Source organism: Plecotus auritus (genome assembly GCF_963455305.1).
Source record: "Plecotus auritus genome assembly, chromosome: 2".
NCBI classification, from domain to species: Eukaryota; Metazoa; Chordata; class Mammalia; order Chiroptera; family Vespertilionidae; genus Plecotus; species Plecotus auritus.
Window position 1 is genome coordinate 52,020,755 of NC_137771.1, and position 13,480 is coordinate 52,034,234.

General features: G+C 39.0%; 1 protein-coding gene across 12 annotated transcripts in view; it reads left to right on the plus strand.

Annotated features, from left to right (window-relative positions):
• Positions 1-7,841, plus strand: part of SRSF11 (serine and arginine rich splicing factor 11) — a 43,317-nt gene extending 35,476 nt beyond the window's left edge. For 2 of the 12 annotated variants that reach the window (XM_080656300.1, XM_080656296.1), the window contains exons 10-13: positions 829-918; positions 4,747-4,863; positions 6,196-6,355; positions 6,462-7,841. In XM_080656300.1, coding sequence (XP_080512426.1) covers positions 829-918; positions 4,747-4,863; positions 6,196-6,355; positions 6,462-6,659 — 565 coding nt within the window. In that variant the 3' untranslated portion in view covers positions 6,660-7,841. The remainder of the gene's footprint in view (positions 1-828; positions 919-4,746; positions 4,864-6,195; positions 6,356-6,461) is intronic. The other 10 variants (XM_080656306.1, XM_080656298.1, XM_080656307.1 and 7 more) reach the window with 7 other exon arrangements.
• Positions 7,842-13,480: the final 5,639 nt, after the last annotated feature.

The window sequence follows — 13,480 nt, forward strand, 5'->3', positions numbered from 1 at the left end:
CCTTTAAAAAACATGCTCAGCCCTAACCAGTTTGGCTTAGTGAATAGAGCATCGGCCTGTGGACTGAAAGGTCCCAGGTTTGATTCCAATCAAGGGCATGTACCTTGATTGCGGGCACATCCCCAGTAGGAGGTATGTAGGAGGCAGCTGATCGATGTTTCTAACTCTATCCTTCTCTCTCTCCTTCTCTGTACAAAATCAATAAAATGTATTTTTTAAAAACATGGTGCAGGGAATAAAAGTCAATTTATAACAATCTGTTAAAAGACTTAGAATTGGTATGGTTACAGTACCAGTTGATTATGATGCAATATTTTTTCTAGTAGCACCAAGTAGTCCAGAATAGTTAGCAGCAGAAACAAAGGTAGAAAGTTGGCTAGGTCCATGAAAGGGATTAATTAACATGCGTGTGTGCTTTGGAAGAATACGAATAATTAATTTTGATAGTGCATTATAATGAGCTTTGGCCTGACAGAGGACATAGAGCAATGGTGGATTGGGAAACAAATCACTTGAGAGAAAAAGGACTATTGAAGAGCCTAGAGACAATTATTAAACTATTGGTATTTGTGCCAGTCAATCAAGAAAACCGGCCAACATCCTTTATCATTTTCTCACTATAGTCAATGCTCTCTATTGGAGAGAAGTTTTCTGTAGAATACAAGTAATACCATTCAAATTATATTTCTAAATACAGTATCAGAATAATGTTCATATCTTAAGAATGGGATTAGATCTCACTGTGCTTTTGTGTTTATTTGATGCATTGTATAAGTTTTTACTAGCTGAAACTTATTAATGCATTCATAAATTATATTCATTTATTAGAGACAAAAAGAAAGAAGACAAAGAAAAGAAACGTTCCAAAACACCACCAAAAAGTTACAGCACAGCCAGACGGTCCAGAAGTGCAAGCAGGTAAGGCATTATAAATTCTTGGCATTTCATAAAACTATTTGCAAGGATATCAATAGATTGTGAACATTGCATGTTTTCTAGTACATACAGAGGTGGGCAAAAGTAGGTTTACAGTTGTGAGTACAGAAAAGTTTATTCTCCTATTATTATTGTTTTCCATATGAACTGTAAACCTTCTTTTGCCCACCTCTGTACATACTTTAGTGTTAACAAATTTTAGAGAGCAACTTGTGAAGAATAACCTAAAGTTCTTTTCTTTTTACTTGCTATTTATGTGGTGTAGAGCAAGCATGTCAAACTCGCGGCGAGTTTGACATGCTTGGTGTAGAGCAGCAGTTGCCAACCTTTTGGACAGCGTGGATCACCAGTGGCCCGCAGACCACTGGTTGGTGACCATTGGTGTAGAGTGTATTTGACATAATATGGAGTTCAACAGAGGTCATTTTTTATGTTTGCTACATGCATTTTATATCCTGATTTGAATTACTACATTAAATTTGTTTTTATTGCCGAAACCGGTTTGGCTCAGTGGATAGAGCGTCGGCCTGCGGACTGAAGGGTCCCGGGTTCGATTCCGGTCAAGGGCATGTACTTTGGTTGCAGGCACATCCCCAGTGGGAGGTGTGCAGGAGGCAGCTGATCGATGTTTCTCTCCCATCGGTGTTTCTAGCTCTCTATCCCTCTCCCTTCCTCTCAGTAAAAAATATCAATAAAATATATTTTTTTTAAAAAAAATTTGGTTTTTATTAAAGAGTAAGTCATTCTTTAAATGTCCACATTAATAGTCAAGAGTTTTTCCCCCTATGTATAGGGTTTCGTTGATGAAATAATAGCAAGCAGTCAAGTTCTAATTTGTGTCATTCTTAGACTTGTAATTCTGCCATAGTGTGAAAATTAATTGTTGCTAACTTTAGTCCATGGGAATATGTTTTTCGCACTGGTATATAAACTACGGTATTTAAATGAAATTAGTAAGGGCTGGCCGTACTTAGTAACTCCATTTTCTTCCAATCTAGTTTACACATTTTGCAGTAGTGGTTGTTTTCTTATATTGATTATTAAATGTTAGGAGGGTCACTCTATATACAAAAATTAACTCAAAATGGATGCCTGACCTAAATGTAAAACCTAAAACTAAAAATCTCTTAGAAGAAAAACAACATAGAAGTAAATCTTCATGGCCTCGAATTTGGTAATGGTTTTCTAGATATGACATCAAAAGCATAAATAACAAAAGATAAATGTAAATTTGGAGGTCATCAAAATTAAAAACTTTTGAGTTTCAAAGAATACTGTCAAGAACTTAAAGACAACCCAGAGTGCTAGAAAGTAATTATATATTTGAAAAGGGACTTGTATCTAGAATATATAAAGAACTGTTACAATTCAATTGTAGAAAGACAACCCAATTAAAAAATGGCCAAAGACTCTGAATTGACAGTTCTTCAAAGAATATATGCAAGTGTCTGATAAACATGAGAAGATATACATTAGTCCATCAGGGAAATGCAAATCAAAACCACACACACTAGGGTGGTTATTATAAAAAAAAAGACAGATGGTAACTAGTGTTGGCAAGTATGCGGAGAACCTGGGACTCTGTATGTTGCTGGCATGAATATAAAATGGTGCAGCTGCCGTGGAAAACAGTTGGTAATTCCTTAAAAAATTAAGTTTTGACACAGTATTTTCACTTCTAAGGATATACCCAAAAGAAGTGAAAATATTACACCCAAAACTTCATACACTAATTTTCATAGCAGTATTATTACTCATAATAACGAAAAGTCAACCCAAATGTTCATTAACTAACGTGTGAACAAAATGGTATAGCTATACAGTGAATTATCCAGCAATGAAAAGGAATAAAGTACTGATACATGTTACCATATGGATGAGACTTGACAACTTAGATGAAAGAAGTCAGTCACAAAGAATTATAAATTGTAGGATTTCATGGCCAAGAGTCCAGAATAGATAAACCTATAAAGACAAAAAGTAGATTAATGGTTGGGGTGTGATAGCTAAAGGGGTTTCTTCTCAGGGTGAGGAGTGTTTTCAGAAAAGGTAAATACACCAGGACCCCCTGCAGGAACCAAAATTCAAGAAGCTCAAGTCCCTTATACAGGGTGTCCCCAAAAGATGTATGCACACTTTAACAGCTGGTACCTCAATTTTGAAAATGAAATGTATTTTATAAACACTGCCTTTATAATTATTCAAAATATATGTATACATTTCGGGGGGACATACCCTTTATTAAATGCCATAGAATAATGCATACAGTTAGCCCTCTGGCATCTTTGTATGTAAACCTGCAGATATGGAGAGCCAACTATTTAAAACAGAAAATGAAACCAGGTTTAAGTATTTAAGAAAATGCCAAACTAGGTCTTAGGGAAAGATGAGGTGTGCATCATGTGTTTTTCTTACCTTGCTAACTAGTGGCTTTTTTTTCTTTTTGTTGTTGTTTTTGCCTGTTCCTTTATTTAAGTATTTATTCATAAGCACTTTACACTGCTTAATTATCGGATCACCTTGATAATATTTGATGAATGAAAAGTTGTGTGTAATGTTTCCAGGACTGTAGGGGAGAAGGGGGGAGGTGTCACACAGGGCTGTAAAGATAATATTTTGTTTGGTTGGGTTTTGTGTTTTTTTTCTAAAGCTTTCATAGATGCTAGACAACGGAAATTAAGGGGTTTTATTTTTATTTTGTGCCTAAATTGTAATCTCACAAGTCCTAATAACTTTTGAGAATAGTAACCAGCAGAATTTTTTTTTTTAAGCCACACTTTAAACCAGAGTGGGGAACATCTCACCAAGAGCGAGGAAGGGACAGTGAGAGAGAAAAAAACTATGTGAGAGCAGAACATTGATTGGCTGCCTCCTGCAACCCGCCCCCCCCCCCCCCCCAAACCGGGGATTGAGCTTGCAACCTGTGCATGTGCTCTGACCGGGAATCAAACCGGCCACCTTTTGGTGCACGGACATTGCTCAACCAACTGCAACAGCAGACTATCAGCTTTAAGTTGATAATTTTGTATGGCCCACAAATGATGTTGCAAATATCCAAATGGCCGTTGGCAGAAAAAAGGTTCCACACCCTCTTTTAAAGAGAGGGAAAAGGCTGTATTTCTTAAACAATGATTGCTCAAAGCAGTGTTGGGGAACATGGCTTGCTGGAGTATAGGGAATCAATTTGCTCCTATGTTAACATTAACTCTAGTTCTCTGAATTTTACCCAGTGAATTTAAAAGTAATTTTTTATTTTACTAGTATCTGCCTTACATATTACAACGTACCATCCTATACCTCTTCTGGACACTGATATGTGAATCAAAAACTGATTGTTAATCTTTCCTTGAGTTTAACAAATCTGATGTTATGATAATGTAATTTTTTTTTTTAAATATATTTTATTGATTTTTTACAGAGAGGAAGGAAGAGGGATAGATAGTCAGAAACATCGATGAGAGAGAAACATCGATCAGCTGCCTCTTGCACACCTCCCACTGGGGATGTGCCCGCAACCAAGGTACATGCCCTTGACCGGAATCGAACCTGGGACCCTTCAGTCCGCAGGCCGACGCTCTATCCACTGAGCCAAACCGGTTTCGGCTGATAATGTAATTTTTAAAGAATTGTTGGAAATTATGGTTTTCTTGAGAGCATTAAAGGAAAGGCACATAGTTTAGAAAAGAATTGTGATTTATTATTACTCATTTGATTCTTCAGCTCAAAACTGTATTTGAAAATGCTGTGAGTTCCTAATGGAGCTCCATCATAGACATATCTGCTATGATGTGTCTGTATTTTAAAGTCTAGTTTGTACATTTGTGGTCCTAGAGAGAGACGACGTCGACGAAGCAGGAGTGGCACAAGATCTCCTAAAAAGCCCAGGTCTCCGAAAAGAAAATTGTCTCGCTCACCGTCCCCTAGGAGGTAAGAATGCTAATGATTTAGGTAAACTCTAATTTTCAGAACTTTATTTTCCATAAAATGCTTATGAAGGTGCTTTTATTTTTCTTTTATGACTTGAGACTGTTACAATAAACACTGTTAAGGATTGAGCATTTTATGCCTGTAACCAAATTAGTTTTCTTCTTTTAGTGAGTATGGCTTGTATCCAATGTTTTGAAAATGGATATTTGCTATATATTTTTTTAAGTATATTTTTATTGATTTCAGATAAGAAGGGGGAGAGAGAGATAGAAACATTAGTGATGTGAAAGAATCATTGATTAGCTGCACACCGCACACTGGGGATTGAGCCTGCAACCCGGGCATACGCCCTGACAGGGAATCGAACCTTGACCTCTCCTGGTTCATAGTTTGACACTCAACCACTGAGCCACACTGACTGGGCTAGTCTTTATTTATTTTATTTTTTTTTAAATATATATTAATTTTTTACAGAGAGGAAGAGAGAAGAGAGGGATAGAGAGCTAGAAACATCGATGAGAGAGAAACATCGATCAGCTGCCTCCTGCACACCCCCCACTGGGGATGTGCCCGCAACCAAGGTACATGCCCTTGACCGGAATCGAACCTGGGACCTTTCAGTCCGCAGGCCGACGCTCTATCCACTGAGCCAAACCGGTTTCGGCTATTTTTTTTTTTTTTTTAATTAATTTAATAGAGAGAAACATCAATTTGTTATTCCACTTATTTATGTATTCATTGGTTGCTTCTTGTATGTCCAGGGGTGGGAAACATCCAGACGGCGGGGCCCACTAAATTCTGGTCTGGCCCTGCCAAGGCATTAGGGGTGAGTTAATTAAATGTTTGACCAAATACAGCAGGCTAATTTTTAAGTTGATAATTTTGTATGGCTCAGGAATTGATGTTATAAATATCCAAATGGCCCTTGGCAGAAAAAGGTTCCCCACCCCTGTTGTGCCCTGACGAAATCAAACCTGCAACCTTAGTGGTGTATCAGGACGATGCTCTAACCCAGTGGTCAGCAAACTGTGGCTCTGTTGACTAATGAGTTTGCCGACCACTGACCTAGACTCTCGATTCCAATAATTACAGGCTGTTGTTGTTCCTTGTGATTAAGCCCCTATCCCAATGGTTGGCAAACTCATTAGTCAACAGAGCCGCAGTTTGCCGACCACTGCTCTAACCAACTGAGCTACCCGGCCAGGGCCCTGTTTCCTCTTTATATCGTGAACTTGGGTCAAGCTTAGCATGTAAACAAGTTAAAACTTATTGCTATACTTATGGGTGAAAATTCTCAAGCGTATCCTTTAAAGCATCTTTTTTTTCTTTGAGAACATTTTACTGTTATCCTAGGCATAAAAAGGAGAAGAAGAAAGATAAAGACAAAGAAAGAGGCAGAGATGAACGAGAACGATCAACAAGCAAGAAGAAGAAAAGTAAAGATAAAGAAAAGGATCGGGAAAGAAAATCTGAGAGTGATAAAGATGTAAAAGTATGTTTACAAAACTAATTTATTTTGGTATTTTAGGTGGTACTAGTACTTACAAGAAATGATTTTTCTGTGAAGACATTTACTTTTATTATTCTCCTTGGCAAAGCAGGTTACACGGGATTATGATGAAGAGGAACAGGGGTATGACAGCGAGAAAGAGAAAAAAGAGGAGAAGAAACCAACAGAACCAGTTTCCCCAAAAACAAAAGAATGTTCTGTGGAAAAGGGAACTGGTGATCCCCTGAGAGAATCCAAAGTGAATGGTGATGATCATCATGAAGAAGACATGGATATGAGTGACTGAATATGGCCTCCATGAGAATCCACCTGTATACATGCATCAGTGTCATTCCTTTGTGTGATTTCTTCATGCTGTATTTGTTCATCTCAAACTTTAGATGTATACAGCTCTGAGCTATAAATGGTTATAAAGCTCCTGATATTGATGATATTTACATCCAAAAGTTTTTACAAAATGCTATGTGGGTAACCAATTCTTGATGTGGTGAAATCTGATTGAGAAACCAAGCAGCTTGACTATTCTGGCGCTGCTTCATAACAGAAGTGAAAAGCTGCATGCATCTACAGCAGGCATGGATTGTTTATGTTGTATAATCTCCTTTATTAAGTAAGTTCACTTATAGTATTTCTAGGATTTGATTCATTGCCGTAATAGAGCCATGTAGGGAATGCACTGATTGCATGTTAATTGTGGCAGGAATATCCTCATTGTCATTAAAATCTTCCAACATGATGGATCTACTTATGGTCTTGTTTGTTGACATGACAAATTAACATTCTTATAGTTACATCTGGAAATAAGCATTTGAAATAGATAATCCTCTAAGCCTTGTGGCTGAAATTTTGTGGCTTTTGTTTAACTTTGAAAGGTTATATATGCACTAACCTTTTTTGATGGCTGCTTAGGCTTTAATTACAGAAACAAGATTTCAAATGAAACTGTCTTTGGCAGTGAGTAAATAGCATATTTTGAAGTAGAGTTGTATACTTTTTCATAAGGTGTTTGGGAATTTTTTTCCCTGAAATAATTTATTCCACACCTATATCATTGAAAGCTATCTGCCTATCCTGAGTCCATCTGTAAAAGAGTTATCTCGTCCTAATTTTCAATTTTTCACTTTTATTAATTTGTTTTAATCTAAGTGTTGGAAAAAGGGGTAGTGCATTTTAAATTGACCATATGCTTTTAAAGTGAGACAAATGTACTTGATAATGTACTTTTTATTTGATCTCAAGTTGTATAAAACCAATAAATTTGTGTTACTGTTACTGCAGTAGTAATCTTATGCCCACAGTGATTCCATGTTAAATGCAAAGTAGTTTAGGCAACTGTTTTCTTAGTTACAGGAGTTTCCAGCTTCACTTTTGTGCAATAAAAACAAAAGTAGGCTACAGTCTGTGCCATGTTGATGTACAGTTTCTGAAATTGTTTTACAAGACTTTGATAATAAAACCCTTAAACCTATGTTCATGTTCCTATAAAACCGTATTTGTATTTATTTACAAGCTGTTGAATGTATGACATTTACCTCATTCATTTTACAAATCAAGTCCTTTCCCCTACAATCTACATATTTACTATACAATCCATCACTAGTGATTAGTTACCATCAGAATTATTAAAGTTGCTTTAATTTCTATCTAAAACAGTCTATTTCTTAGTGTAAACTTATCATACTTTGGGTGTAGGGATTGGGTTGAGTAAAACTAGGATAAACAAATGATCCCTCCTATATCTACTAAATTTATATTTTCGGTGAAATACTTGCCTTTGCTGGAATAGTATAGCAACTCAATGGTATGTATCTACTGTACAATACTAAATACTATATTTATTCATTTATGAAATGAGTAGTGTTAGAGTGGCTGGGATTAAGGGGGAAATGAGACTTGGAAGTATAGCTCTTATCCAAGTCTGATAATTTTTTTAACTTTTAAAATTGAAATGCCATATAGAAAAGCAGCATTGTTTTTACAGTTTATAGTAAGTAACTTTTTAAAGATTTTATCAAAAGGAATTTTGTCTATAGTTAAGTTCTGGTAATGGACCTAATAGTCATTTTAAAACAGTTGAACACAAGTGACATTTACTTAAACCTACAAAAACTTTCTTAGTAGGTAATGGTTGAACCATATGACTGCCATTTTTGTGAATCAAAAACAAGTAAAATATTGGCAGTTTCACCTAGTTAAACGTAGTATTAGTCTATTTCCTCACTTGTAATCTCTGAATACAAATATACCTAACTTTTCAAAAGGGATTAGGAAGTTTTGGGCTATAAAATAGTGCCACTGATGTAAAATGCAGTGAAGGGAACCCGTACCTAGGTTATTGTTCAGTGAACATTTTATGCACAATGATAGGGTTGCACAGGGACACAAGCCTTTAACACTCAGATAATCAGTTGAAATCAAGTGAATACTGACTGCCTCCACACTTGAGTTTTGTTCTGTATTTAGTAGTAAATGATTAAAAAATAAAAGTGGTTTTGTTAGAAAAAATGTTTGTCCTATTTATTTGTTTAAATTCTTCAGGAGCGAATGAGAGAGAGTGGCTATATGAATCTAGTCATGAGTTTTGGTTTCATTTACAGCTGGGGAGACCTGTATCTTTTTTTAAATATATTTTATTGATTTTTTACAGAGAGGAAGGGAGAGGGATAGAAACATCGATCAGCTGCCTCCTGCACACCCCCTACTGGGGATGTGCCTGCAACCAAGGTGCATGCCCTTGACTGGAATCAAACCTGGGACCCTTCAGTCCGCAAGCCGATGCTCTATCCACTGAGCCAAACCAGTTAGGGCTGGATCTTTTACTTTCCATTTCCTAATTGTGATACGAGATTGATACCTGTCTTGCAATGTAGTTGATAATTGGGGGAGATGCAGGCTTGTGTTGCCTGGGTCAATAAATGGAACCTGCTATGGAGCTTTAAAAATTACTATAATTTGGTTTGGGGTAATGTTTTAGCAGAAGCACTAAAATTTCATGCAGATTAAGAGTGAGAAGACTATGTTGCTCTTCCCATTTTTGTAATGGGGTTTGGATGATAATCTTTCTAGTGGTGATTACAGTATCTGTATATGGAAGGTAGGTATAAATGTTAGACACTTAGGGCAAAAAGAAACGGCTTCGCCCTAACCGGTTTTGCTCAGTGGATAGAGCATTGACCTGCGGACTTAAGGGTCCCAGGTTTGGTTCCAGTCGGGGGCATGTGCCTTGGTTGTGGGCACATACTCAGTGGGGAGTGTACGGGAGGCGGCTAATCAATGTTTCTCTCTCATCGATGTTTCTGGCTCTCTATCCCTCTCCCTTCCTCTCTGTAAAAAATCAATAAAATATATATTTAAAAAAAAAAACGGCTTCTACTAGAACAGTACAAACTAATTTTACTTCAAGTTGAATCTTACAACAGTAAAGTTCTGGTGTGGGTATCACAGAAAATATACAAGCCAGCTTTCTTCGGTTGAGTTCTAGATTAAGTGCCTCGGGGCCATGCAATCAGTACTTAATTTGTGTTTACTTTGGTTAAATATGGATGTTATGGAAATGCTACTGGGACTTTCAAGAGCATCCAGAATGTCTATTCCTAAGGCTTTATTAGCATAGGTCCTTTCTAAATGAGACTAATTCTGGAGTTGCGGATTTATTAGTCTATTTTACTCGGTTTTAATTTTGTTGCCATTTTCATTGTATGTGAAATTAATTTAGAAATTCTTTAGCTACCCTAGCGGGTTTGGCTCAGTGGATAAAGTGTCAGCCTGTGGGGTTCGATTCTGATCAAGGGCATGTGCCCGATTGCAGGCTCAGTCTCCAGTAGGGGGCATGCAGAAGGCAGCCAATCAATGATTCTCATCATTGATGTTTCTCTCCTCCCTCTCTGAAAGCAATAAAAATATATTTTTTAAAAAACATTCTTGCTGAAACCGGTTTGGCTCAGTGGATAGAGCGTCGGCCTGCAGACTGAAGGGTCCCGGGTTCGATTCCGGTCAAGGGCATGTACCTTGGTTGTGGGCACATCCCCAGTGGGAGGTGTGCAGGAGGCAGCTGATCGATGTTTCTCTCTCATCGATGTTTCTAGCTCTCTATCCCTCTCCCTTCCTCTCTGTAAAATACCAATAAAATATATTTAAAAAAAAAACAAAAACATTCTTGCCCTAACTGGTTTGGCTCAGTGGATAGAGCATTGGCCTGCCAACTCAAGGGTCCCAGGTTCAATTCCGGTCAAGGGCATTGTGCCTTGGTTGAGGGCACATACCCAGTAGGGAGTGTGCAGGAGGCAGCTGATGTTTCTGACTCTCCATCTCCCTTTCTCCCTATAAAAAATCAATAAAATATATATAAAAGAAACAATTTCTTCAGCAAAATACATGTGAACCATACTAAATTCTTCATCTGTGGGAATATTCTTAAGAATACACTTACTCCTTTTAAAAAATATATATATACTTATTACTAACAATATAAGAATTCACAGAATAATGAACATATTTTATATATTTTTATTCATTTTAGAGAGGGAAAGACAGAAATATCAATGATAATCATTGGTCAGCTTCCTCCTGCACACCCCCTACGGGGGATAGAGCCCACAACCCGGGCATGCGCTCTGACTGGGAATCGAACCTTGATCTCCTGGTTCACAGGTCGATGCTCAACCACTGAACCACACCAGCCAGGTCAAACATCCTAATAAAAGAGTAATATGCAAATTAACCATCACTCTGCTGCACCCACAAGCCATGCCCACCAGCCAATCAGGAGCAAGTATGCAAATTAACCCAACCAAGATGGCTACAGCCACGGAGCGAGCAAGAGGCTTGGGTTTCTCCGGCAATGGAGGAAGCCAAGCTGTCTGCACACCCAGGCCCAGGCCTCCACTCAAGGCTACAAAGTTTCAATTATAGAAGATAGATAAATCCCAACAAAAATGGCGGCAGCCACGGAGCTGGAGAGAGCAGGAGGCTTGAGTTGCCCCCGGTGATGGAGGAAGCTAAGCTTCTGCAGCCCTGGCCTGCCTTGGCCTCTGCTTAAGTCTACAAAGTTTCAATTATAAAAGATAAATAAATCCCAATAAAAATGGCTGTGGCCACAGAGCAAGCAGGAGGCTTGGCTCTGCTCAAGGCTACAAAGTTTCAATTATAGAAGATAAATAAATCCCAGATACCAGGGCCTCCGCTTGGGTCACCAGAGGGTGTGGCCGGCCTGCAAACTACCACAGGCCCCTCGCCCAGGCCGCCCCATGCCCCAAGGGAACCTCCACCCTGATCCAGGACACCCTTCAGGGCAAACCAGCTGGCCCCCACCCGTGCACCAGGCCTCTATCTAATAAGAGTAATATGCAAATTGACCATCACCCAAAACACAAGATGGCTGCCCCTATGTGGTCAAAGATCCTGCCCCCATGTGGACACAAGATGGCTGCCACAAGATGGCCAGCAGGGGAGGGCAGTTGGTAGGGACCAGGCCTACAAGGGAGGGCAGTTGGGGGAGATCAAGCCTGCAGGGAAGGGCAGTTGGGGGGGACCCAGGCCTGCAGGGGAGAGCAGTTGCGGGCGGGGGGGGGGGGGAGACCAGGCTTGCAGCGGAGGGCAGTTAGGGGTGACCAGGCCTGCAGGGGAGGGCAGTTAGGAGCAATCAGGCTGGCAGGGGAGCAGTTAGGCATCAATCAGGCTGGCAGGGGAGTGGTTAGGGGGTGATCAGGCTGGCAGGCAGAAGCGGTTAGGGGCTATCAGGAAGGCAGGCTGGCGAGCAGTTGTGACCCAGCAGTCCTGGATTGTGAGAGGGATGTCCCAGATTGGAGAGGGTGCAGGCTGAGCTGAGGGACACCCCCCCCCCCCCCGTGCACTCATTTTGTGCACCGGGCCTCTAGTTTTGTAAATAATGTCCTTACAAACATAATTGGGAAAGGTGTTCTCCTTCCAGGAGCACGCCCATGCCTTTCCCATCTCCTTCCTCTTCCCTGCCCCACACACTTTACCATTAGCTTCCTCGCTTCCAAGTTCCATGGGCCCTTCTTTACCTCCGTAACTTGTTTCCTAAGCCCACTTCTATAAATGTTCCTACCTATGATTTACCAAATAAATGTTCTCTTACACAAAAAAAATAATTGGGCAAGAGACATGTTCTCATTCTTTTCAAAATGTCACTTTGTAAAGGTTATTTCTTCAGTGCACAGTCACTAAATTAGTGATACTAAAATTAGTAACATGATGTCTTTTTTTTAAAAAAAGCTAGTTAGCTAAAGTATGATGATTTGTGCATAAGAAATTGAAGGTTAACGGTCACAAAAATGAAATGTTAAAATTTGCTTACTTAAATATTGATTTAGAAGACAAGCATGTAGATTTAACATTTTTTTTTTTTTTACCAGTCAGCATTCTAAGGAGAAAAAAAAGATTTGTTACAGGGATTTGACCTTAATTATTCGAGCTGGTTAACCAGTTTCAAATCTGTTTATGGGCTTTGTATGATGCTGGACGTTGAAGCCTGCAGGCAGTTGAGAAGGGAAGATGGATAATTAGAGGGAAGAGTAAGTTAGAACCACAAGCACAAGCTGGAACCTATAAGGATGGGCTAAAACTCAGGTCTCATTGCTTCTGACCTGGGTGGCATGGCAGAAGCCAGGATTCTGCATCATGAAGCTAAACACACATATTTGGCCCATAAATCTGAGAAGCTGAAGGAGAAGGTAAAGTAACTGCAGGTCCCGCTCTACTCATCCCAAAGGGGCCAGCAGATAAGCTACAAAATTTCTGCTTCACTTCTGCTCTCCAAAACTCCTACACCACCCATTTTCATTAAAGCATCCCAGCCAGTCATTGTCAGCCTTTAGTGACCAAGAATGCTATGGGATATACAGGTAAGTGGTGGGGGGTTGTTGTTTTTTAGTACACAATGCTTTTTACTTTAGGCAAATTATTTTCATCTGCAAAATGATCAAATTCAGAAATGCCAAGTACCTTTCTTTAAAATCCTTAGATTTTGCTTGGGTATTTGCAGGTGCTGTGGCAAAAGTGAAATTGTAACTGTATCATAGATGCCATTATGAATAAAAGTACTATACTAAAATAAGATTATAATTTTAGAAGTTCATCACTAGA